The sequence below is a fragment of the Ursus arctos genome, unplaced genomic scaffold (genome assembly GCF_023065955.2).
Source record: "Ursus arctos isolate Adak ecotype North America unplaced genomic scaffold, UrsArc2.0 scaffold_17, whole genome shotgun sequence".
NCBI lineage: Eukaryota > Metazoa > Chordata > Mammalia > Carnivora > Ursidae > Ursus > Ursus arctos.
The window spans coordinates 52,471,264-52,498,579 of NW_026622841.1; the positions used below are offsets into that span (position 1 = coordinate 52,471,264).

The window sequence follows — 27,316 nt, forward strand, 5'->3', positions numbered from 1 at the left end:
ATAAATATTGGTAATGGTGAATATCTCTTGAAGAGTTTATGAAAACACACAACTGCTGAAAGCTGTCAGCCCAGATAAATTATGTCTACCATCCTTGAGAAAAAATTAGTATGGTGACCCTTAAGGAATCATGGATAAGAGGTGACAGGCAAATGGCGTCCTCATTTTGAAAAAGAACACATAAGACCCGGAAAGGAAGCACACTCTTGCTGGGTGCAGCCAAATCTCTTCTACCTTTGTATCTCCAGGATCCAGCCCAGACCTCACACACAATGTTCAACATATGTTCAACAAATGATACACTACCTTAACACATTTCAAGTGTTGTCTAATAGATTAAGTTAAACTTATTTTGAATAGTTCCAAGAGGAAGTTCTCAGTTACAAGGGGGTATGCTAAAACGGAGACAAAATTCTAGAAATAATGAGCAGTTAGGGTTGTCTCAAAATAAATGGCAGTGTATCATCAGGCAGGTAGGGAGCTGCCTATCACTAAGGTGCTCCTTGATTTAAGTACAAGAAAGAAGCAGAATGAATTTAGTCCCTCACCTCTGTTGACGGTTGTCAGTGGTCACCTCGTCTCCAGCCTAATGTCTTGTCTCCCATTCCTGGGGATGGGGAGGAGGTAGAGGGTTTGGGGCAGTGCAGAAAACGAAGCAGATGTTAAAGGTAAATGACAGAAAGGAAAGCGAGAATTCTCCAATCGCTGCCCTGGAAGCCTCAACTCCTTCATTCCCAGGACTTAGACCGTGAGACTAGAACTGTTAGTATACCATTCTATCACACTTACAGGGAAGGCTTTCATCTGCTCTGGGAACTAATCACCACTAACAGCATTACTCGGGAAAATGAATTCCAGGTTCCCAGTGACCGAGTTATAACCTTCCACAACACAATCCAGTAAATTGGAGACGGCATACATTTGCACCATTCTCCTTCACCTCAATTTTTTTTTTTCAACAAAAGAGTAGGAATTTGTTAGCATCCAGATCACCTGATGGTGACTTCTGAGACTGCCAACAGTTCCAAATTCATGATCAAGTTAATGAACAGGCAATTACCGAAAATTAAGGCTTCCTAAAATTCTCTTCTTCAATCATTGCCAATACACTGCAACTTAGAAAAAAGTTAAAATCAAGTCTGTAGACGTTCTCTTTGTACAAAGAGGAAAAAAGTAGGTGATTTTTAAATAATGAAAAGGTAGTAATGCTGAGATTTCTAATTTCCTCTCCTATTACACTACAGATTCGGTGTAAGCATATTTCAGAATTAACTTCCTATGACTGGAGGTCTCACATGGTGGCTTCACCATCCAGGGGACCATTCGCGCTAGCTGGGTGGAGAGACGCTGTCTGAAAGACCAGAAGCCAGGAAAACTACCACGTCATGACTTTGCTGCCACCAAAAAACCAAAGAAAACATGCACACTAACACACACACAAACCCAGGCCTGGTGTTAGACACGGTAAACCACAAATACGTTTCTCATGCAAAACAGGACAGATGATTGATATTTACACAATACAAATCAAGTGCTGACAATGAAGCTTTCTTTTTTGGGGGTGCCACCGTGACTATGTGGTTTCCATGAGGGTCCGTACCACAGGTCTAACTTGCAACACCGTAGAACCATGATGGAGAGAGCATAGAAAATGTGCTTTGGTAGAAACCTGGGTATGTGAGAGGTTACTATGAAAAAATGAAAACAGGAATGATAGAAGTATATTTTCTTTTATATACAAAACTGAAGTCCCAAAAAATGGTTTGTTGAAGTAGCTATCAACAAGATGTGAAATCATTTTTCCTTTGCTTTGGTTGAAACAGCCAAGGAACGCCAATCAGTTCCCCTTCCACTAATAGCATATAAACACAGTGACAGGACTACTTTTAGGACAGAATAAACAACTTTTAAGAAAGGAAATTAAATTAATTTTAAACTAAACATTTTACCAATAAATAAGACTCTTTAAAAGGTAGCATCTTCATCCTACAATCTTGGGCATAACATATACATCAGTTTAAAAAATAAAATTTCTCCCACAATAGTAATTACAGGTGTTAATGCAACGAGCTATGAAATGAAATTATTTTAATGTAACTTGAAAAAAAATTCTAGAAATCAAAAATAAAATTTTTTAAAAAATGACATTTTTCTAAAATTGTACATTCTAAAATAATCGACTAATACTTTGTTACAGAAAGTAATTCAAACTATTTTGATATTTCAATATATTCCTAAAGAAATGGTTAAAAACTTGTCATACGCCAAAATTGGAACAGTGTTTATAATTCTGTTTATGGCTATGAAATGGCAATCGAATTCTACTTAAAACTGTAACCACCAATGATGAAATATACTTCAAAAAAATAAACATTTGGTCTTACCATCTTTAATATTGGTTAAAAACAGACTGATGTTTGCTGCTCATGGAAGTTATTTTAATCCAATGTGCAAAAAAAAAAAAAAAGTGCAGCTGTCTACTTTTACTTGAGATACATAAGACCCACACTTCTACACTATTTACACACTTAGAAAGATTTTCAATTTATTAATTTAAGTAACGATATTACATCTCCTCTATGGATAAATCACGTGCTGCAGAGAGCTCAAAAGCTTGATGACACTCTCTTAAGTGACACGAATGTATCTGAAGAAGCACACCTGTTCTTGTCCTAAGTTTGATCCTAAATAAAAATCCAACTTCAAAATCAATTAAGAATTATTTTGATCTAGAAAATCTTGGAATCGTTGCAAACGTGAAAACCTCGTCCCTGAGAGCCAGGATCCTATCTCCCCTCTGCTGTCCCTCTAACAACTGGTCTACCCCACAAACCCCATCTGCTGCAGAGTGGCAATGCCCCAAAAAAAGAGGAACAAAAAGAACTCAGCCCCCAGACCACCGGCATCCCTGTGGGTTTGCTCAGCCTTTGTTCAGGACTTGTGACTACATCTTTTGGGGTAGGTGTGGGCAATCAAAATGAAGAAACACTTTAGCAAAGCAACCATTATTTGTCCACAAAAACAGTGAAAAACAGTGATAGAAAATTAACAAAGCAAATATAAATCTAATACCGTTCTGCAATGCTGGAACTTGTTTTCACATGTGCGCAGTGCTCTTGGTCAACCACCCACCAGTATTTTCTGCATCTACATGAAGTACTTTTATTAAGTTATTAAAAATGCTGTTTTGACCATAAGTCCCATATAATCGTGATGATTAGGAAATCAAATTACTCAATTATCACTCTGTGCAGTACACTTGCCAGTCAGCAAGTGTAGAGAGGAATTAAAAAAATGGAATAGAAGTCTCTCACTTCTGACTGGACACAGGAGTTCTCAAATTAAAATCATAAAAAAGAGGGGGGGGGTGAGGGCTTACTGGCAACATTACTACTAGACACCAGACAGGACAGTGAGACCGTTTGGTCAGAACCAAGGAACACTACTTCCTTGCAAAGTTTTCAAAATACCTAACCAAGCACTGCCTTAAGTCCAGTGAGTACAATGCTCCGTAAGTTTCCACAAAAATACAGTGACTGGCGTCCATGTGTTCGAACAATGCAGTCTCAGTCTCTGGGGCTCAGGCAAAGTGGTCGTGGCCCAGCACCTCTAGCTGCAGGCGATCGTTTCCAACTGCTGCTCGGCTTCGGCGGCCATGGCTGCGGCCTGCAACTGTTCTGTCTCGCTCTGGATGGCACTGGGGGTAACCTGCTTCCTCTCACTGTGCATATTGTTCTCGTGCCTTTTCAGGTCAGACGCCTTGGCAAACGCCTTGGTGCAAGAGCCACAGACAAAAGGCTTTTCCCCTCTGTGTCTTCGTTCATGATCTTTGAGGTGGGACTTGTGTTTGAAGGCTTTGTCACACATGTGGCACGCAAACGGTCTCTCATTACTGTGCACTCGCTCGTGCTTCTTCAAGTCCGGGGCGCGGATAAAGGATTTCCCACACACCTCACAACTGTACGGCTTATACCCTGTGTGGATTTTTAGGTGTTCTTTCAGGTGGGCCTGTGTGGTAAAACCTTTCGTACACATTTCACAAACAAACGGCCTGTCTGCCGTGTGGAGTTTTTCGTGCTTCCTCAACCTGCCTTCGTCGGAGAATGTCTTCCCGCACGCCTGGCAGGCAATCTGCTCCCGATGGTGGCCATAAAGCAAGTACTCGAACTTCATGTCGCTGGCCGCTGTTGTCCAGCCTGGTGTCTGTTCGTCCTTCACTTCGCTCATTCCATCATTGAATGTTAAGGCTTGAGGGGTCTGGGACCCCAAATCTTTCGATTCTGGGGTCTCCATGGATTCTACTTCCTGGCCGTAACAATTTACTTTCCGAACTTCCTCGCTCCCCAGCTCCTTCAGGATTGCTTCCTGAACCCTGAGCGTCGTCGTGGGCGACTTGCCGTCCTCCTGACTCGGGGGGGTACCTTCTACTGTGTCATCAGAGGGACTGTCATCCTGGTCTCCAATTTCTTCCACATCATCATCCTGAGTGTCAGCAGCATCTCCAATGGGGCGATTTATCTTGAGGCAATACTTACTTTTCGATTGGCCGTTATTTTCGTCGGGACTAGATACATCACGCTTCTGAGAACAGAGTTTATCTAAAAATCGGATACCGAGAATCTGACCTGATGACATCATTAAGTTAACATCTTCTTTTTTCACAGAAATCTTTGCTGTGTACATGTAGTTCAGGACCTCTTCAAATATATCAGAACGAAGAAAATCTATTTCTATTACTGAAGAGCTATCAACCTCAAGCTTCTTGAAAAGCTTTTTAAAGTAAGTGCTGCAGGCGGCAAGAACACACCTGTGTGCTCTGAATTTCACATCTTCAACCACAATGGCAATATCACAGAATTCTCCTTCCAGGCGTTGTTCATTTAGTGTTTTCAGAAACAGAGTTTTATGATCATCGTCATTATATTTAATGGTTTCAGACATACTGATGAAAAACTCCTACAAGAAAATTTTCAAAAAGAGAGTTTGATAATTATGAACAGTACTTTTCCAATACACAAAACACAGCCGGACTTTCATTTCCTGATCAATTTTTAGTACCTAACAATTTCAGAAAATCTATGTTACAGGTGGTTTTAGAAGAGGAGTATAGAACACTGATCCCAGCTTAGGGACTTCCATGTTGTTGTATCTACTTATCTCCAGTTTTAAAAGTACTGGCTTATCGCAATAACAGCGACTTTTACTGGGCACATAATACATGCCAGGCACTGTTCCATGTACTCTGCGTGTCTTCACAAATGTCCTGATCAAACAACCTTAAAATAGGCATTCCTAGCCCCCCTTTTTAGACGAGTTTAGGAACCTGCCCAATAGTCTAGTCATTTACTGGAGAGCCGGGACTCAAATCCAGGCAACCTACCTCTAAAACCTGTGTTTCCTGACAACTAGAGGTAATAACAACAAATAACTTCAAGGCTTAAGAAAGAGGTCCAAGGCAAGGAGGCGCTGCTCCTGTCATGTCTACTTTAATTCCACGTACAGAAGAGGAGTTTCAGTGAAATAACTAATAATAGTGCTCAGTGTTCTACTTCCTTGACAGAAGAGACAAATCACTGTTGCAGAACCAAAAAGGGAGATCACTGCCAAAATATTCCACTTAGAGTTGTCTTCTGCTTTTTTCCTCACCAGCTTTGGGCCACTTCTGAATGCAGGTTAAGGTTTATTATGACCCTAGGATGGCATTTAGGAAGACAGCGATAAGTGTCTTCATTCCATCTGGATGCTAATCTATCTGCCATCCAGATGAAAGTGTCATCAAGACCGGATGTACTTGACAAGTGCTGTGAGTATTTTATAAGCAAAAGAAATTCTGAACTGGCACGAAAGACTTCTGGCACAAAAGACTGTGTTTAAGAATTACCTTCTCAAAATAATTTATTCTGTGTATTTTCTTTTTGAAACATTGTTTTCCTTTTATTTTACAAAGCATTGCCACCAGAGAAACAGAAGTGCTAAGGCATATATATATATATTTACAAGATTTAATACCCAAAGTTATAGTTACCATGAACAACTCAGGCTATTATCTTAATGCTTTAAACACCAAATTCTTCAGATCAGAATAACTCTGATCAGGGGCACGCCAGTCCTACAAGAGAAAAGGACAAACAAGAATAAGGTAGAATCTTCCTCTGTCCCAAAGTCTAAACAAGAATGTTTTCAAGAATTGATTTTAAAAAATAAAACTTTCCTTTCTTGTCCTGCCACTGGCACATGTACCCATTTTCAGGTTGGGAACAGAGAGGAGGGTGACTGGCAGCATCAGGTCCAGCTCTGAACAGATATGAATGAGAACAGATAAAGGCTGTGGCACCTGGGGCACGCAGGGGCTGTACACCAGGACTGGAGGGACGGGTTGGAGAACCACTAAGGACGTTCTCACTGACAAAGGCCATGCCCATATTTGCACAAATATTGATAGCTACAGAGATACAGGAAAAGCCAGTAAGTCTCCCCTACCCCCACCATCTCCCGCTGGGTATGCAGCCCTCCACATTTCTCTCTAGGCTCATATAAACATATAGCGTGTACATTTTTAAATCAAGTTATACAAGTGTACATCCCCAACAGTTAACACTGGAGAAGGAACAGTAGCCACCTTCTTCTTTTTGTGCTTCTGTGTGCATAGCACATACCACATAGGCTACACTAGTCTTTATGGTTTTATCTGAGAAATCCAGGTGTTTTCACCTCCATCCCCACAGGGAGGCTCAAAAAATTCTCGCTTTGTGGGGACTTTCAACTCTCACCAGAGGGACTCCATCCTGCAGACCAATATCCTGAAAAAACATGTTTCCTCCACTGAACAGTGACCACACAAACTTTGGTGTGGTGGGACCAGGAGACTGAGCTGCAATATTCTTACACAAAAACTGTGGTGCAAGACCTGAACTCCGAGACCAACAGTGTGAAAATTCTCAGAAGTTCCCTCTACGGAAAGACACACACCAATAAGACGCCTACGGTAGCAGGGGTTTCTCATCTGCACAGTGGGAGAGCTGGACAACACTACTTCTAAGGACTCTCTACCTGTCCCCTAGATGCGCCTCGGCCTGCAGTCATCTCCAAGGGACGGGAGCCACGCAAAACCTTCCTACCTAATCACTGCCCCCTATTGTAACTCTCCCTAGGGCTTGTGGGATAAAAGTGCATGGGACTAGGGAGAGGAGTGGCTCTGCAGTACCCATGACAACATACCACTCTGTGGTTTTTGGCTGTGTTGTTTTATTTTTTGGACCAGTGTGATACTTGGCCCCCACTCTCAAGATCGCCGAGGACCATTTCTTTCTACTGAGATGTTCCAGTTATTAAGTTCAGGTGAGTTAAACTGGAAGCTATAGCCCTTGCCAGTATCTGTGTAGGCGGAGGAAAAGATGTAGCCCCAACTACACCTCCATGACAAAGCTGCCCCTTTATTGTGGTTCTCCAAACCGCGGGCGCGCTGGGCCGCCGTTACAGAGCAGGGAGCGGGGGCTCCGGCAAAGTCAAACTTACATAAGCAGCGGCAGCCGCCTCCCCTACCCCGGAGCAGCCGCGACAATGGCGGCGGCACGACTTCCCGGTTGAAAGCTCGCAACTTCGGGATGGGGAGGAAGCAGGGAACGAAGCGCAAGACCCAAGAGAACTTGAAAGCCTCTCACGCCTCGCTCTCATTTCTTTCGGCCCGGGAGGTGGGGGGACGGATGAGGCCGTTTGCATCCCTTCCTAAACAAAAGCTCCCAGCCTCGGAGCCGGGAGGTGAAAGGGCCACCTTCCCTTTCATAAACGGAGTCCAGCGCAGGCTGGGGGCCGCGGCTCCGAACCCAAGCGGGATGGCCCGCGGCGGCGACGGCGGCGAGCGGGAGCGGGCATGCGACCGGGCTCCGCAGCCCCGCGCCGCGCCCCGCGAGCCCGGAGCTCGCGCCCCGCGCACTCCCCGGCCGGCTCGCGCCGGGCCCTCCCCCGCCCTCCCGCGGCCGGGGGCGGGGGCGGCGCGCGGCCGGCTTCCGAGCTCCGCGGGCGCACCCGGGAGTGCGAGCGCGGGGGTCCCGGCCCCCTCCTCGAGCAGGCAGCTGGGGGGCGGCGCGGTGGGGCCCGCGGCTCGGAGGGGCGGCGCCCGGCGGGCCGCGCTCCGCGCCGGGCTCGGAGCCGTCCCCACCCCCACCCCCACCGCGGTGCACTGCGGCGGTGCGAGCGGGGGCGGCCATGAACTCCGCCGCCGAGGCTCGGTGAGCGCGCGCGCGGGGCCGCCGCCGCTGCCCGGCCCCTGCCGGAGCCCGCTCGCCGGCCTGCGCGGCCCCCAGGGCACCCCGTCCCCACGCCCGGCCCCGGCCCATGCCCGGCCCCGTTCGCACCGCACCGCGGCCGGTTGCCCGCCCATCCTGGAACTGGCTGGTGCCCCAGAGCTCGGCGAGAACGCGCTTCTTCCGGGCCGCCCCGCCGCGCCGGCGGCCGGCCGCCCCCGCGCCCCCGCGCCCGCCTCGCGGATGGCCCGGGCCCCTTCCGCACCCCCGGCCCGCGCTTACCTGCAGCCTGGCACAGCCACAGACACTCGCCGTGGGCTCCCCGCGCTCACTGCAAGCAGGCCGGGGACGGGTTGGACGCGGGGCGCGGGGGCACGGTGGGTGGCAGTGTATTTTGGAATTTTTTTTTTTTTTTGGAGTTTGGGGAGGGGGCGGGGTGGGAGGGAATCGTGCACGTCCCTGATGGTAGCAGCCCTCCTCCTGCACGAGCACAGAATGTCTAGCCGGCCGTGAACACCCCCACCGGCACCCCCCCTTCCCGTGCATGCGCGGTGCGGGCTGGGGGGAAGGCGCGCCGCCGGCTTGCGCAGGCACGGAACCTGACCGGGCCTCTAAATGGGCGAGCGAGGAAAGGGTTAATCCGGGACCTTGCGACGCTTTCTATGGAGTCTACGGGGCCGCCCCCGGAGGGCTCTGGCCTGCGCACGCGCGCGCACGCGCGCGGCTTGGGGCGCGCGGAGCCCGCGCGCGGGAGAAGAGGTGGGCGGGGCGGGGGCGGGGCTTCGTGAGTAGAGGAGCGTAAGCACGAGCGCCGCTCGCGGGCACCCGCCCTGTCTGGTGCTCCCGCCTTCCGCTCAGACTCCTGGGCTCCCGCCCGCGCCCGCCGCCGGCGCAGCGCCGGGGCGCGGGAGCGCGGCGCTCTCGTGCGTGTGCATTTCGTGGGGCAGTGCCGCCCTCGGGCGCGCGCAAGCCGGGCGCTGCGGCAGCGGGGCTCGCCCACGGCTACGGGGAAGGGGTTCCAGGCACCCTCGCCCTTCGCGCACACGGGCAGCCCCTGGGACACACGTAGCGGGCGTTGGGTCTTGGCTGGTGGTGCTGCTGTATTATGTATATTGGGAGAATGGTAGGCCATCAATAAACGTTTGCAGAGCAAATGAAAAAAGTGACCTGTTTCATTTGGAATGTGGGGTGACCCCACTCACCCAGAAGAAAGGGAACACCCCCTAAAGCTCTGGATCTAGCCAAACCTGCGCCCGTGCATTTACTTGGACACTCTCAAGGGAAAGTCACGGAGACTGGAGGCCCTACCCTAGCTCATCTGTGGCAGTAGTGAGATTGGACATGATTTCATTTGTAGCTCTCCCTCGAAGAACTCTGATAACAGCACTGTTCCTACATTCCTGTTCAGCAAAAGTAATGGTTCCGTGGGTGTTCAAAGCATGTCGCGTTCCCTGTGATGGCGTGGCTGGGCTTGTGGCAGGCAGGGGCACCAACTAAACATGGATGGAGGGCACTACTGCATCTCCTTAAAGTTCCTTATGCTGCTTTAACAGCGTTTCACGAACACACGCGTAATTTAATGTAAAAATTAGAGTAGGACTTTTCTCTTGGGCTTGTGTGATGAGTACATAGTAAAGATTTAAGAAATGATATTATGATGGGCTGTATTCTAAAAAAATTCTGTATGGTTGATTGTATAATATTAATTTTGACATTAGTTTCAGTGTTTTGAATGGTACTTGTATACACATCCTTTTTGATGTTCACAAAAGCATGCCGTTTAGTAGGTCTACTGAATGAAACAGAATAGACCAGTTCTAGGGTCAGACGTCAGTTGAAATAATAGATACATTGTTTTGCTTCTCTAAACCTCAGCTTCTTATACTCTAAAATGGAGAAACTGGAAGCACCTAATAGAGCAGTTGTGCAGATTAAATGAAATAATGCTAGGGTAAGTGCTTAGCTCAAATATTAGCTCTGTGATGTTAAATGACCTGCCCACTCTCCATAGATGGTGGGTTTAAGTGGCAGGGGCAGGACTGGAATGGCCAAAGTTCATGCTCATACTTGATACCTATGTAGCCTCATTCCCTCTAAGGCCGTGGCTGGGCTTGTTGATTCTTGTTTACACAGCTTTTAAGATTACATTTCAATCCTGTTTTGTATTTAAAGGGGATAATAATAGTACTATATCAGAGGGTTATGCTATCAAGCAGTAAAGCTGTCACTGCATTTATCTGTGTGTGGACAGGGCTAGCACTTAGTTTATGGTTCATTGTCTGGTGCTGTTCCCCCTTCTTCCATACCGCATAATTGCATAGGTTTATACACTCATTCTACCTATATTTATTATCTACCTGCTATGTGAAGAGAGTCTTTTTACATATGGCTGGGTAAACTCTTGCCAAGATTTGACTAATCTGATGATGTTAAAATAGTTCAGAAGAGTTCTCAAACACTAGATTGCATTTCCCAAATGACCCATTCCTGACATCTTGGCTTTTGCGTCAACTAACCTTTCCTCATGTGTTTTTTAAGGATCATGGGGATGAGTCTAAATTAAAGGGGCAGCTCTCCGTGGGAAGGAGGAGGGAGGAGATGGGAAACCATACAGGAAGGGCCTGACCCAGACTTTGCCTGGTCACCAGCCTTAACTCAGCACTGGGCAGTACCCATTAGGTCCTCGGTAAATACTGATGACAGATAAGTGACAACCTAGAACTTGATACCAAGGAGAGTTATATGGCCACATTGTGGGATTAACTGGGGGGCTGGGGGTCAGAGCCTTCCTGGTATGCACAGACCTGAGGCTCTTGAAGGAAATCTTCTCTCTTTCCTACTAGGAATGCTGTCACTCTGGATTTCTCTGTCCAGTTACTCTGCTGGGAGCACCTAATTTCTCACCTGGGATGTCTACAGATGCCTCCTGAGTAGAACCTGCTTCCGAGGACTGTGAGGCCTGATGTATGGGGTCTGTGGTATGGAATCTGGAGCACCAGGGCTCAGGGTGGTTATGGAGCAGCTCCCAGCCACATTTGGAAATAAGTCACTTGGGGTTCTCATAGATGGGTGGGGTTGATTTCTTTATCACACTGACTAGGCTCTCTGACTGGTTTTGACCCATGGAATGTGGGCAGACAAGAGGATGGGCAAGTTTGGAGTAGAGGCTTGGAGTAGAGTCTTGGAGAAGCAGCCTGTGTGCTGCTCTCCCTCCCGTGCTTGTGTGGTCCACACTGAGAGGACCATACCCACATTGCTGCTGACTCTTCGATGACAAGCAGGTCTGAGAGAATGAAGCTGACCCAAAACCTGAGCCCAGGCTAGCTTAGACGAGCAACAGCTCATCCACAGGTCTGCAAGTGAGAAATAAATGCTTGCTTTTATAAATCCCCGGGAAGTTGTGTTTGGTGGTTTGTTATCACAGCAAGACCTGATAGGCCGCATAAGGAAAAATGTCCCACCAAAGGCCAATAAGCCACCTCCCCTCACTGCTCTGAAAACATTGGATACGTTAAATGAACAAGAAATACATCCAATCCCTAAAAACACAGAGGTGTGAACACACACAGGCAACAAATAATCACAGAAATCATTATACTAGTGCACATTGTAATACATTTTAATACAAAGTTAAGAAATATAAGATGTGATGGAAAAGAGGAACTAATTTTGATTGAGAAATTGATGCAAGTGTCTCCAAAGACATACATTTAAGATATGAAGGATGAGGGAGAGATAGGAAAAGAGGCGAGATAGCATTTCAGGCACAGGGAGAACAGTATGAACGAAAAGGTGGAAGGAACTTGGTGGGCTTGAGGCTCTGCAGCAGGACAGAGTGACTGGAGCCCCGTGAGCAGGGCGAGGGGAGGCAGGAACAGCAGGGCCAAGCACCTTCAGGGCCTTGGAGCTGCGGTGAGGGCTTTGGCTCTGATGCTAAGCACAGTGACAGCCATCAGAGGGTTTTTCTTTTAAACTAACATTTACGTAGGTAATTCTATTAGTCTCACAACGAGAATAAATTCAGCCGTTGGAACGCAGATAGGGACTTTGAATTTCAAATACCTCCAATGGTGAGACCACTCAAGTAAAACTCTTGTCACAGTTCAGGTTGGGGGAATGTTTTAGACACCATCAGGTGAAATACTGTCCTTACTATATAGAAATAGAAGAAAAGTTAACAATTTACTCATGAAATTTACTTTAAATAAAATACATTTATTAAACACTATCATGAGTAGTATAATTCTAGTCAAACTTCCATTTGAGCTGCTGTATGAGTACTGTTTCTGGGTCAGTAGGAAAAAATTTCTAATTAACAATGAAAATACTATGCACTATCTGAAAACCAAATAAAAAGAGAACAAATTGCTAATAAGATTCACATTTATAGAATACACATTTGTAAAACATCCTAAGAATTATATTCCCATGAAGTTTCATTGGAACTATTCTCTAGTCACTTGAATAATAGCAGTAGAACAAAAAAGGAAAAGCTCACTTATTTTAGAAGAAAGGAAAAAAATATTATTGCTGTGTTTCCGGATTATTTTAGTGGTCTTGCTAAGAATAAAAATACTGTAATTACATTACCTACAAATAGAATAAAATGGAAGCAATTAATTTATAAGAATCACATTCAAATAATCTATGATTATAGAACATTATTCTAAGAAGTATAATCATATCAAACTTCCATTTAAGCCATTGACTAGTCTCTTAATTAATAGCAAAAAAAAAAAAAAAAAAAACAGGAGGCAAAAAAACCAAAGGTACTTTAGTAGAAAGGGGGGAAAGCACCTTGTTTTAGTTCTATATCTTCAGAAGTCTGCTTTTTGAAAGGTGGGGTTGGCTTAGAATGTGATTCACTTCCATTTTCTGGTTTTGTGGACAGAAGATTGAATCTAGCACTTGCTGTAGACATTTCTTATTGCCAATTTTCAATGTACTAGACCAGGGAAGTCCCTTGGTGGAATGAATGTCAGGAGAGGTTTGTTCTCTCTTTCTAGAAGAAGTAAAGAACAGGGTATTCTCTTCTCAGAAACTGCCCCCTAGGACTTTTCTGTCACATCTGACCTCTGAAGGAAGAGTCTGGGTCAGCAGCAACTCTTTGAGATGGGGGAGCGAAATCAAGAGAAAGCCCTGAACATCTACCAGGGCAAGGAGCATCAGGACAAGTGTGTCTTATACTTGTGGAGGAATTCCTGCATAAGGATGGAGTTGGCTAAATGCAGGGATCCTTCCTGTGTGGGATTGAACCTCATGGGGTGTCTGGTCTGCCCTGATCACCAGACCCTGGATCCCCATGCCAAGATGGCCTGTTGCTCCTCCTTTCTCTGGAATCTGGTCATCCAGAGGATTCCTTCATGATCTTCTTGGGTTAACATCAGAAGGAGCTGGGTGAACTCTTTATGGGAACACTCTGTACTATCTTGGCAACTCTCTATAAATATTATTTCAAAACAGTTTCTCTGCATAGGTAATTAGTTTTCTCTGGCTCCTTTCAAGATTTTTTTCTTTGTTTTAGTTCTTAGTGTTTTGATTATGATATATCTGGGTATGGAGTTCACTAAGTTTATCCTACTTGGCATTCGTTGAGCTTCTTGGATCTGTGGGTTCATCTTTCTCCAAATTTGGGTAGTTTTCTGCTAGAACTGATAAATGAATTCAGTGAAGTTGCAGGATACAAAATTAATATAAAAAATCTGTTGATTTCTATACACCAAATGAATGAAGCAGGAGAAAGAGAATTAAGAAAACAATCCCATTTACAGTTGCACTAAAAATAATAAGATACCAAAGAAAAAACATAAAGAGGTGAAAGATCTGTACTCTGAACACCATAAAACACTGATGAAAGAAATTGAAGGTGACACGAAGAAATGGAAAGACATGCCATGCCCATGAATTAGAAGAACAAATATTGTTAAAATGTCTAAATGACCCAAAGCAATCTACACATTTAATGCAATCCATATCAAAATACCAACATTTTTCACAGAGCTAGAACAAACAATCCTAAAATTTGTACAGAAACACAAAGACCCTGAATAGTCAAGGCAATCTTGAAAAAGAAAAGCAAAGCTAGAGGCATCACAGTTCCAGACTTCAAGTTATATTACAAAGCTGTAGTTATCAGAACAATGTGGTACTGATACAAAAATAGATCCACAGATCAGTGGAACTGAATAGAAAACCCAGAAGTAAACCCACAACTATTTAGTCAATTAATCTTCTATAAAGCAGGAAAGAATATCCAATGGGAATAGAGAAGTCTCTTCAACAAATTGTGTTCGGAAAACTGGACAGCAACATGCAAAAGAAAGAAACTAGACCACTTTCTTACATCATACACAAAAATAAATTCAAAATGGATAAAAGATCTAAATGTGAAACCGGAAACCATAAAAATCCTAGAAGAGAACACAAAGGGGCAGTAACCTCTTTGACATCGGCCGTAGCAACTTTTTTCTAGATATGTCTCCTGGGGCAAGGGAAACTAAAGTAAAAATAAACTACCGGGACTACATCAAAACAAAAAGCTTCTGCACAGCAAAGGAAACAATCAACAAAACTAAAAGGCAAGCTACAGAATGGGAGAAGACATTTGCATATGACATATCTGATAAACGGTTGGTATCCAAAATGTATAAAGAACTTAAAAACTCAAAATCCAAAAAATGGATAATCCAGTTAAAAAATGGGCTGAAGACATAAACAGACATTTCTCCAAAGAAGACATCCAGATGGTCAACAGACACATGAAAACATGTTCATTACCACTTATTATCAGAGAAATGCAAATTAAAACTACAGTGAGATATCGCCTCATACCCGTCAGAATGGCTAAAATCAAAAACACAAGACACAACAAGTGTTGTCAAGGATGTGGAGGAAAAGGAACACTTTTGCCCTCTTGGTGGGAATGCAAACTGGTGCAGCCGTTCTGGAAAATAGAATGGAGGTTCCTCCAAAAGTTAAAAATAGAACTACCCTACAATCCAAGAATCACACTACTGCATATATACCGAAAGAATACAAAAACACTAATTGAAAGGGATACATGCACCCCTGTGTTCATAGCAGTATTATTTACAATAGCCAACATATGGAAACAGCCCAATTGTCCATCAACTGATGAATGGATAAAGAAGATGCGGTGTACATACATAATGGAATATCATTCAGTCATAGAAAAAGAATAAAATCTTGCCATTTGCAACAACATGGCTGGAACTAGAGGGTATTATGCTAAGTGAAAGAAGTTAGTCAGAGAAAGACAAATACCACATGATTCTACTCATATGTGGAATTTAAGAAACAAAATTAAGAAACAAAACAAATAAGCAGAGTGAAAAAAAAGAGAGAGAGGCAAACAGACTTTTAATTATAGAGAACAAACTGATGGTTACCAGATGGGAGGTGGGGGGATGGGTGATGGGGACTAAGGAGTGCACTTGTTGTGGTGAGCACTGGGTGATGTATGAAAGTGTTGAAACACTATATTGTACACCTGCAACTAATATAACACTATGTTAACTAACCGGAATTAAAAAGAAACCTAAAAAATTGGGAGGTAGTTTTCAGCCATTAATCTTCACATTTTTTCCAGCTTCACATTCTTTCTCCTCTTCTGAGATTCCAGTGACATGAATGTTGGTGTTCTTTTTCAGTTCTCATAGGATCATGAGACTTTGTTTTTAAAAATCTTTTTCCTCTGTTATTCAGATTGAATAATTTCTATTGATTTATTTTCAAGTTCACTGACTTGTTCTTTTGTCATCTCCATTCTGCTACTTAGTCCATCTGGTAAGTGTTTTCATGTGAGGCGTATTTTTTCAGTTCTAAATTTTCCATTTTGTTTTTCTTTATATCTCTTACTTTTTTTGCTGAGACTTTCTATTTTTTTAATTTGTTTTAAGAGTATTTATAGTTACTTGTCGGAGAATTTTAATAAAATCTGTCTCTAAGTTTTGGTTGCTTAATCCCAACATTAATTGTGAACACAATGTTGTCTTCTTTTGATTGTCTTTTCACAAATGAGTTGAGATTTCCAGGGTCTTTGTATACTGGATAATTATGGATTGTGTATTGGGCATTTGAAATGTTATAAGACTCTGGACTTTGTTAAATCCTATGGAAAATGTTGATAATTTTAACAAACAATCAATCAGGTTAGGTTCTGGTCACCAGTTATAACACATTTTCTGCAGGCTGTGGTTGGGTATATTTGGAGTGCCATCTGGACCTGTCTCAAGTGTTTTCCAGGCATTGGCCAGTCTAGGATGTGGGCTATGATCAGATAGTTCAGTTCTCAAAGTTTTTTATCTGCTGATTAGGATCAGATCCATGCCATGTGCAGCTCCAAGGTGAGCCTATGATTTGTAAACAATTTTATGGGGTTGCTTTCTGGACTCCTTCCTCTTTATGTTCTTTTTGGTACTTTCTGCCTTCCTGGAGTCCCCTTTTCCTATTCTTTGGTCAGAAATTTGGGGCACATGCATGAATGAATCTGCATCTAGAACCAAGTGGTAAGAGGACCAGAAGGAAAAAAATGGTAAACTCACTGCTGGTTTGGTGAGAAGCTTGCTTGTTTCCGATACACTTACCTTAAATAGCTATGTTTCCTCCCAAGGACTGGTTTTCCTTTTCAATGTGGTTTTCCATGTAATTTTACTTATGTTCAGTTCTACATATTTCTTAGATTTCTTTACTATTTCCTTTTTTAACTAGTGTTATTTAATAATCCAAGTGTGATGTAACCATATTATTTTATTTTTGATATGAGATTTTTTTTTGAGTTTTCTTTTTTTGGTAACTTCTTATTTTGAGAGAATACAGTAATAAAGAATTCCTATATGCACTTTACCTTTATCCAGATTTACTATTTATTAACATTTTGCCCTATTGGCTTAGTCATTTGCTGTCTTTCTCTCTCTTCTTCATTATCTACACACGTACACAACACACACAACACACATTTTTTTCCTGAACCATTTTTAAAGGGTAAGTTATGAATATCATGCCCCCTTTCCCTAAATATTTCAGTGTGTGTTCCTAAAAATAAGGACGATCTCTTATATAACCACAGTACAATGATAAATTGTTACAATACTATAATCTACAGTCCATATTCAAATTTCACCAATTGTCCCAATAATGCCCATTATATTGCATAGCTTTTTTTTTTTTTTTTTTTTTTAACTGGTTCAGGATTCAACCCAGGACGGTCCTGTCACATCTGGCTATCAAGGAGCTGCTTTTTGTCATTTATTTCCTGAGTCTTTTTTATATGCTTCGACACCAATACTGGCCCTTTTTCAAATTCTGTGATTTTTTGTTTGGCTACAACATCTCTGTGAGCTTGTATTGTATCCTTTTCGGTTTAGTAAACCACCAGCAAGACTCCTCTTCCTTTCCGTAGCTTTCCCCGATTACCAAAGAATATTGCTATCTTCTTATAATCCTACATTCCTAAAACCTCAGAATAATTTTAGTTTCCTTTCTTGCTTCTTCTATCTTGTATCAGTTTCACAGCTCAGCAACTTGATTTACCCCAGAGCATTGATCTACCCTCCAGAGTTTTCTTTATTTCTGGAGGATGCACTTGAAGATTTGACTTTTGTCCTTAAAGACTATTTCATCCTCGAGAGTGAAACACATATTCTTATATTAATATTCAAAATATTCCATTCTCTTTGAGCTACCATGTTACTGAAGCCAAAAGTGGCTTCCTCTGGGCTTTTATAAAAATGTGAACACTTTCAATGTATGGAACAGATCTGCCTCTATCATACGGGCTGATGCTTGTCAATTATCCCTCTCCTACTCCATGACAGTGTCTGGACACAAGACACACCAGCCTGTACCATTCCACTTCAAAAGGATGACAGTTTTCTAATTTGCAAATGGATTTCGAGTTAAATCTCCTATAATTAGTACTAAATACAAATATCTACCAAATTCTACTCATGTGCAATTCCTGTTTCTCTGACCCAAACTACTTAGGATCATTTTCCTGCTACTATATGGAAACTGGTGATTTATCATATTGACATTATTTTATGTAAAGTCTGTAAACTCTCTGTTACATTATTTCTGATGTTTTGTAAACTGTTTAGTGTATATATCACACATAGAATCAACTCATCAGTTTGGGTTAGAATTTAATATTTTAATTTACCAAAATTACCATCATGATGCCAAATGTTATTAAAGCTCTTTCAAAAAAAAAAAAAAGAAAGAAAGAAAAACCCTACAAAGCATTTATTCTTAGTTTTAGTGAGCTAAAATTATAGTTTCCTCTTTTGTACAATCAGAAAGCAATATTATTTCTGAATCATAAAGACTTCACTCTCAGTATGATAAATAACTCAGTAAAAATTGAAATAAAAATTTCTCTAGCCGTCCTCTGTTCTCTTGGATTTGTGCAGAAGATATATCGCTTCTCTGTATCGTTTCTGCCCTACCCTACTATGTTTTTGCTGTTCCTTAAGCACATCTGGCATGTTCCCCTTTCAGTACCTTGTGTACCTCTGAAGTCTTCAGGCTGAATTGTTCAAATCTCTTTCAGATTCTCATCGTCTAAATCAAATTGTAATAGTTGGTCAAATGGTCATCGAAACAGACCAAGCTGTTTGACCAACCGTTACAATATAATAGTCTTTATTTTCTTACCTACTTCGAAACTCAGCCTTCATTTACAAAGTTAACAGGCGAATCTTGCACTTAACACATGAAAGAAAAGCAGTGTAATTGGTGGGAGATTGCTCAGTCTCTGCTACTGAACTTGGATCCTGCGGCTACCACGGACCAGCCAATGTTTCTAGGCAGGTTACTTTGTGGTTCCAGGGTCAGTTTCCTTATCTGTGCGATCAGAACAAAAATAGAACCTACCTCCTAGGGTTAATGGATTAATTCAGTAGTTATGAGTACCCACTTTGTGCCAGGCATTGTAGGCGCTGTGGATACAGCATAAACAAAACACAAATATTCCTGCCCAGGAGGCAGACAAGAAACAAATAAATAATTGAAATGTATAATATGTCATCTAAGGATAAGTGCTGTAAAGAAGAGTACAGCAGGGGAGGGACAGAGGAAGGCTGGAGATATGGGTGAGCAATTTTTGATGAAGTCATCAAGAAAACCTCACTGAGAATACAGCATCAACGCAAAGGCCTGAAGGAGGTGGGGAGGCCGGGCAGGTGAAGATCAGAGCAAAGAGCCTTCCAGGGAGAAAAGACCAGGGAGCACAACGGAGCTGAGGTGGAAGTATGCCCTTTGTGTTGAAGAAACAGCAGAGACGGAAACAGAGAAAGGGGCGTGAGAAGAAACATGTCCCAGGCCCCACTCTGCATCAGTCTGGGAGGGACAGATGACAACGCGACAGCTTTTATTTCAGTTTTCTGCTGAGACGCTTGAGTTATGTTTGTTGAACATGAAATGCCCAACACACTCTCATTTAACAACGACTTGGTATATTTCTAGACAAATTCTAGCATGGCTTTAGAGTCTCCAAAACTAAAATCTTCAGAGAATAAGGGGTAGTGGCAGTGGTGTGGAGGGGGTGGTAGGTGGAAGGGGACAGCAGCAAGGGGGGGGGGTAGGTTGGATGGTCAGATGACCTGACAATCATAGCTACAGGCTTTTACAGAGAAGAAAGGGGGAAAGGTTTGGAAAGGGAAGGAGGACACCTGCTCTACTCCAGGCACGTGTATAAACAGGAGGAGTCTCACTTGAGAGAATTAATGCGCACAATGGCCTCTGGTTGCCGCCAGGATTCCAGTAGACCCCTGAGGACAGTCCTTGTCAACCTTGGCTGCTTATGGTAATCACCCGGGGGGCTTTAAAGATACTGGGCGTGGAGACCCGCCCTCAGAGTTTCTGATTAATTGCTTTGGGTGTGGCCTGAGTGATCCAGAGTTACAACGGCTCCCCAGGGGATGATAAGGTTCAGCCACGGTTAAACACCACTTCTTTAGGGGCGCCTGGGTGGCTCAGTCCTTTAGTCACCTGCCTTCGGCTCAGGTCATGATCCCAGGGTCTTGGGATAGAGCCCCGTGTCAGGCTCCCTGCTGAGCAGAGAGTATGCTTCTCCCTCTCTCTCTGCTCCTCCCCCCAGCTCGTGCTTGACACACTCTCTCTCTCTCTCTCTCTCTCTCTCGCAAATAAATTTAAAATCTTTAAAAAAAAATAAAAAAACACTTCTTTACACCAAAAAAGGATGAGGGGACCATTCAGGGACATTCGGGGTGATGAGGGATTTACATAAGATGGTTCTTTTAAGATATTAACACAGTTCCTGGTACATGTCAGCTATGGACTTCCTTCTCCAGACTCCAGTGCTTAAATTCTGGCAGAAATAAGGTGACGGACGTATATTCTGCAGGATAGGATTGACATTAAATGGAGAAAAACATTACCTCTCAGGAGATTCTTCAGTCCATCCAAGATGGTGTCTTTATAACACTCCCCCATCTTTCCATGGTCAGCCCAAAGCTCTGTGTAGAGGATGGTCATTCCTTACCATCCTACCATCCCTGCTTTACAAATGAGACTACAGACGAGGTCGAACTGAATAAGTGGAATGTTCCTCTTCTCCTCATAATTTGTTTGGAAATCAAGCAGATTTGTCTGCAAAACTAGCTACCCTATTAGATCTAAATTCCAGTTTTTTCTTTGGGATGAATAGGCCAAGTGTGAATTTAAGTCAGTTAATTTATTAGCTGCTACTATATATATTCGAACTGAGGAATAATAAAAATAAAAAATGACCCTAAATATTGCATGACTATCTTTATGGTTAGCGAACAAGCTAATATATTTTTGCATGCTGCTCTTATCTGATATTAATAAAAGTTATGATCTCAATCTTCAGTTAAAAAAGAAACAATTCAACCAAAGTCCTAAGAAATTCATAAAGACCCATAGATCTTTTCAGAGCTAATATTTAAACCATTTGAGTAACTGGAAAAGGAAATGATCAGACAAATTACCTCATCGGCTTCTCATTCTGTCTTCAGTTTCAGAGTGAAACAGCTTATCTTTCTAAGCAGATCTTTTTGGAACAGTCTATATTTCATTTGAAAAAGTTATTTACATAATTTCATTCTACCACTATTTGCAACATATTACTTAGAATAATTTAAACAAATATTCATAGGGAAATGTGCAAGTAATAAATTCTTTAAAAAAAATAGAGCAGTTAGGTATGCTCATACTTCCCATTCAAAGGAGTTATAGATTTACCAATATGTTTGTCTAACCTCTGAACCAGTCCATATATGGTAAGCCAGCACTAGAGTAGTGTTCCACCAAAAAAGCATAACTACTTTAGAAGTTTCTACCTGTATTTTAATACATTTTTATTTTGAAATAATTTTAGACTTACGGAAAAGTTGCAAAAACAGTACAGACCACTCTGGTATACCCCTCCACCTAGTTTCTCCATTGTTAACATTTTATTGTACCATAGTACAGTTTTCCAAACTAAAAAAACTGGCATTGGTGAATTACTATTAATTAAAGTTCAGGTTTATTTGAATTTCACCATTTTTTCCATTAAACTCCTCCTTCTGCTCCAAGATCCAGTCCAGAGGCCCATGAAGTATCTAGTCGACGTGCCTCCCGGTCTCCTCTGGTCTGTGACAGCGTCTCAGTCTTTCCTTCTTTCTCATAAGTTTGGCAAGGAGCACCAGTAGGCAACCTGTAGAATGTTCCCCCAATTTAGGTTTTCTGGTGTTTTTCTCATGATTTCACTGTGGTTGTGGGATTTTGGAACGAATACCACCGAGGTGAAGTGACCTTGCCATCATATCATCCAACTATTTTAAAACTACTAAATTTGGACTAAATACACTCTAAGATCCTTTCCAGTCCTAAAATGCTATGGTCATATATTTTATAGAGGCCACTATTTTTTTTTTTTTAAGATTTTTTATTTATTTATTTGACAGAGATAGAGACAGCCAGCGAGAGAGGGAACACAAGCAGGGGGAGTGGGAGAGGAAGAAGCAGGTTCATAGAGGAGGAGCCTGACGTGGGGCTCGAACCCGGAACGCCGGGATCACGCCCTGAGCCGAAGGCAGACGCTTTAACCGCTGTGCCACCCAGGCGCCCCAGAGGCCACTATTTTTAAGCAAATATGTATATATATTTTTAAAACAGATACCAGTCTTGTCATTTTTGGTCTATAATTTCACTGAAGTGATAAGTAGCAGGGAAGCCCACATGATCGATCTCTCGGCTGGAGCCGATTAACGTTACACTTTTCCCACAGGCCACGCGCTCTGTATGGAACTCACATCTAGATTTATGCCTGATTTTACCAATATACTAAATATCCCCATCCTTGGCTAAAGTGACTCATGTGAGGCAGATATATCAGCAGGCCAAGCATATTTTAGAATAAAAGGAAAAGAATTAAAAATCCAATTAAAAAAAAAAGGTAGGAATGTATCCAAGTATCCAATTATGGACACATCAAGAATGAGAAAGATGCTTCTAGTTTGAGGAATCCAGGATTCCTTGAATGAGAACAGGAGGAAAAGTTGGAGAGGAGAAATGGGCAAAGAAAAGAGAGAAGATGGAGAGGAAATTGCTGGTCAGCGAACAAACCATTTCATTAAAATGATTTTGTAGTTGCCTTATTTTCTTTTATGACCATTCAGTCTTAAACTTCAGAGCAACTGGGACTTACCGAATTTGGAAATTAATAGTAAAATGTTTTCAGAGTGAATGAATACAGTACTGAGTAGAGCCTATATTGACACTAAAAACTGACATTCCATTTGCTTTGTATTTGTATGTTTCTCATGCAATCATTATTCAATTTGATCATTGAAATGTCCTGTACCCTTCTATTTCAGAAGGGAAGAGACGGAGGGCTGGATACATCGTTACAGCATTTGAAATCCCGAAGCCCTTCCTCGTAGCCTCCACCCTCGTTCTACAGGTGAGACAACAGAAACCTCGAGATGTTACAACCAGCACCCATAGCCAGTTAGTAGTTGGGCAGTCTCTGCTCACCTAACCCTCCAGGCCTGCTTGCTGACTGCTTCCAACTATGGAAGTGACTACGTCAGTTCCCAAGTATTAACTCATTTACCCTCACCACATGCTGTGAGGTAGGAAGCCCCATTTATAAGCAATGAAACGAGAACACATCAAAATTAAACCGTTTGCCCAACATCACACACCTAGCAAATGGCAGGCCAAGGATTTGAACTCAGATCACCCAGCTCCAGCATTTCTCAACTGCTGCACCAACTGCCCTAACTCAAATGTTGATTTCCTCGCCTTTTCGTTTCCTTTGCTCTTGCAGGAACGGGGAACTTTGAACTGCCATGATTGTCTCAAGCATTCGTAGGATGCGGGGAGAGGACCTTGAAAGACGTGACTGCCTGTTGAACCATGAGCTGGACGCCAGTGCTCCAAAGCTCCCGGCCCCGTACCCTGTCCTTAGAATGTGGGTTCCACTTGCCTTTCCTGCTCCCAGAGTCCGCTCCAAGGACACAGCCTCGAGCTAGGGGTGTGGTGTTGAAAACACCTGCACAATGTGACCAAACCCAGTTAAGGCCTCTTTATAAACTTTAAACATGTGGCAGATGGGTACAGGGACCCATTCATGCCCAAGACAAGCCCCCTCCCCCCACACGTTTCCTTTGCTTATTAAAACTTCCACCTACCCACCTGGAGTGACCTGCCTCTTGCAGTCTCTCCTTGGCCTCTACTTAAAAGGGCGGGTTCAGATTACATCCGCAAGCTCCTTAGGAGGTTAGGAGACAGAGTCTCAGGTTACAGATGTGATCAGTGTGCAGGAGAGTCTCCCAAGCTGGGCTGAGATGACAAGGCTTTCTTGTGACAGTTGTTACGTTGCTGAATTTCTCCTTCTGCTGGTCCCTTCCACTTTTGCCTTCAGAGCACACTGAACAATCCAGTCATGCCACACCCTCTCGAATACATACTGAGCACCTGCTACGCTCTGCATGGCTATAGCCATGGACAAGACAGACAGAATCCTGCTCTCCGGGAGATAATTTAGCCATGGTGGGAGGTGGGGAATTCAGGATGGTAGGGGTAAAATTTCCTGATAATAGCAGAGGCAAAGGGATCACTTGTTGGAAACAAACAAACAAACAAACCATGTAGCAGATTACCTCTGTGAATAAAGTTGTCCCGAATATAGTAATAAATACACCATTAAGTACGAGGTTTAGAAGAGATAGTCATCATGATTTTGACTGTAATAAGTACAGTAATAGCAGCTAATACAAGACACGATTCTTTGTCAGATTCACTTCGTGTACAATAGCAGGGTGATTTTTAACATTCTTTTTAAAAAAATCTGTCAAAATTTGTTTCATATTTTTCAAAGAGAAAGCACTTTATCTATATATGAGAGGAAGCAAATCGCAAAACATCTGAAATTAATGACTAGATACATTCTCTTCTGACCCCAAACAAGCCCCTTACTCCCAAGACAAAAATTTCCAAATGTACCTTACGATATCCTGGTCATCTCTGGAAGCTGAAAATATTTCAGTACCTGAGATTTAAACCAGAAATAATTCTTCAGTTTTTGTTTGCTGACAAGAGGGAGATTATGATATCTTCGATATAGCATAAGGTCTGTGGAACAGAATATATTGAAAACTCAACTTCAGAAAGTCTTCATGCAGAATTCGGATTCTATTTCAAACTTCCAATGCAGCTAATCGGCATGCATTCATGCTGTGCGGATTTCATTATTTATGATTTTGATACAACTTTAAGAGTAGGCAGTTAGACCGTAAAGGGAAGCAATTATTTAGTCTTCTACTCAGCATTTTTATTTATTTATGCTGACTCATAAATTCCTTGATGTGGTCACATCAAGCCAACACTTCCTTAATTTGCATGCAGTCGCAAGAAGGAGTTATGACTCTGAAATCACAACAGGAAATCTCTGTTTTAGCTCTGGTGACTCCACAGGGCATCCATTGATGGCTGGGTCGTCATTTGTTCATTTTTGCCTTTGCTATTCTTTTCTCCCCACACAAATTGCTTGCCAAATGTTTCTGGAAGCAGCATGGTTGTTTTCACTTGGAGCAACCCACTGTCGGACACGTATATTTCTTCTGCTGTCAAATTCGGTAACTTGGTCAGAATTGCTATGGCTCTAGTCACAAGTAAATCAATGCTTCATGTGAAATTCCTCATTTTTATTGTCGAGGTGTTAAATGCAATCTAGACTCATAAAATGATTTATTTCCCCACAGAGCAGAAAGGACAATAATCAAGTATATCCAAAATCGTTATAGTCACCATAGCTGCCAGATTGAACTAGAATCCAAATTATCTCTAGAATCCTTTATGCATCCCAATTCCTTCCTTCTCTCATACTTGATAGTGTTAGAAAAACAAATATTAGTCCCAGGAGACTTTAGTTGAGGTAGTCATTATGATTTTTTGTACAGTGGTGTGAAATTTACATTCTTAGGGATATTTCACGTGGGTCCCCTCCATGTATAAAACACTGTCAGGTTGGGGGAGTTCATATTTTAGAAATGGAGAAACCAAGACTTGGAAGCTAAATGACTCATCTAGGATGCAACGTGTAACAGGTGGCCCTGCTGATGCTAGAATCTTCTGACTCCCCTATCACTCCTACCCACTCCATACTCCCCTGAAGAAACCAAATGAAACAATAAGGCTAGAAGGTAGTTGACAATTCACAAAAGGATCTCAGTGCTGGGATGGACAAGCACATGTAACCTTTTGTTTGGTTCTGTTAAAAAGCCATGAACTTTCATCTTTTATTTGATGTCTCTGGTCCCTTGGGTTTCTTCCACTCCTTTAACCAATTCCATTTGATAAAGATGCCCTTTTATCTAACATTGATTTTATTTCAGACAATGAAAATAGTATGAGCTTTAAAATTGTATCCACCCTGTGTTTGAAGCTCAATTCTGTTACCATTTGTGTGACCTAAGCCATGAAAAATCTCTCCAAAACAGAGGAATTAAAATTCACCTCCTCATGGAATTGCTGCGAGGTTTTTAATGATAATCACATCAGAATATGCACAGTACCCGGCAAGAGAAGGTAATCTACACATGTGAATAACTTTCCTTCGACACGATCGTATTCCATCCTCTGTGTGCATTAAGGTTACTTACTCATCTTGTATTTATAGCGCACTACGATGATGGTCAAGGGAATAAAAAGGGGGAAATGAGGCTGAGATAAATTTACATCCTCTAAATACAATATTCATCTGGCCCAACATCTGCATCAGAAAGACGAATTTGGATTGAAGCATATGGAATCTCCCACTGAAGTAAAGTACTTAGTACTCTATACATGCAAATAGTTTAAACCTTACATTTAGAAAATTATGAAAAATACAGAGATTATTTCAATCCAGTACCACAGGTTCACTCTGAAAGGACGCTTGACCCTACATATACCTAGTTAGTTACCATTCCTTCATTTATTAAATAAACACTTACTGAATCCTCATTGTGTGTCTGGCTTCCTGGAGTCTGGTTAGTTTCTCGGTAGAGAAGCAACCAAAAGTTACAACAGGCATTCTTGAATTGTAATCTGTCTCCAGTTGATGTGGAGAAAGATAGGCTTCAGGTAGACCTGGAATCCACGTAATTCAAAATAGACCGGAAACTGGGAACGCCTGTTACAGTGGAGCTATTTCATGATGGCAGGTGTTAGGAAGGGGGAAAGGGCCCCTTCATTCACATCAGTGGCAACAGTGTTACTTCTGCCTGCTGGGCAGCTGGCCCCAGACTCCTGGGCACCCTTGGGAAAATGGCATAAGAATCTTGCTCTTGTTTTGGACTCTGATTTTAATCATGAATGTCAAAGGTGAAAGAAGGCTTAGCTCATCTAGTCTATGCCTCTATTTTATAGATAAGGACACTGAGGTCATAGAGGCAAAGATGTGCCTAAGATTACCCACCTTGTTCGAAGCAGAGGTGGGACTGGGCTGGTTCTAGGGCAAATACATCAGCCAGCACTCACTGCCTCTTGAGCAGAGTGTCATGATGAAATCAGCATTTGGCTCCTTCAACTGGGCTTTA

General features: G+C 42.6%; 2 protein-coding genes across 15 annotated transcripts; one reads left to right on the plus strand and one right to left on the minus strand.

Moving 5' to 3' along the window:
• Nucleotides 1-1,712: 1,712 nt before the first annotated feature.
• Nucleotides 1,713-8,935, minus strand: ZBTB14 (zinc finger and BTB domain containing 14). 7 transcript variants are annotated; one of them, XM_044382862.3, is made up of 3 exons: nt 8,526-8,935; nt 6,026-6,109; nt 1,713-4,956 (listed from the first exon to the last, which is right to left on the minus strand). In XM_044382862.3, the coding sequence occupies exons 2-3, from the start codon at nt 6,026-6,028 to the stop codon at nt 3,610-3,612; spliced, it is 1,350 nt and encodes a 449-aa protein (XP_044238797.1). In that variant the 5' UTR covers nt 6,029-6,109; nt 8,526-8,935; the 3' UTR covers nt 1,713-3,609. The 7 variants fall into 7 exon arrangements, with proteins under 7 accessions (XP_044238797.1, XP_044238795.1, XP_044238798.1 ...); XM_044382860.3 differs by having other exon boundaries at nt 6,026-6,294; nt 8,526-8,851; XM_044382863.3 differs by lacking the exon at nt 8,526-8,935 and adding an exon at nt 8,360-8,422 and having other exon boundaries at nt 6,026-6,294.
• On the plus strand, nt 7,159-26,741 carry LOC113253240 (uncharacterized). 8 transcript variants are annotated; one of them, XR_008959732.1, is made up of 4 exons: nt 7,174-7,338; nt 11,087-11,221; nt 23,108-23,193; nt 23,563-26,741. XR_008959732.1 is itself a non-coding variant. In XM_057313228.1 (3 exons), the coding sequence occupies exons 1-3, from the start codon at nt 8,335-8,337 to the stop codon at nt 23,605-23,607; spliced, it is 417 nt and encodes a 138-aa protein (XP_057169211.1). In that variant the 5' UTR covers nt 8,284-8,334; the 3' UTR covers nt 23,608-26,741. The 8 variants fall into 8 exon arrangements, 2 of the variants coding, with proteins under 2 accessions (XP_057169211.1, XP_057169212.1); XR_008959733.1 differs by having other exon boundaries at nt 7,248-7,338; nt 11,087-11,207; XR_008959734.1 differs by having other exon boundaries at nt 7,248-7,338; nt 11,087-11,195.
• Nucleotides 26,742-27,316: the final 575 nt, after the last annotated feature.

Excerpts from the sequence above, each read along its gene's own strand:
- LOC113253240 (XM_057313228.1), top strand. The coding sequence starts at position 8,335 with ATGCCCGGCCCCGTTCGCACCGCACCGCGGCCGGTTGCCCGCCCATCC. Across the intron at positions 8,621-23,107 it reads ACGCGGGGCGCGGGGGCACG|AAGGGAAGAGACGGAGGGCT; the intron begins GTGGGTGGCAGT and ends CTTCTATTTCAG. Across the intron at positions 23,194-23,562 it reads CCTCCACCCTCGTTCTACAG|GAACGGGGAACTTTGAACTG; the intron begins GTGAGACAACAG and ends TTGCTCTTGCAG.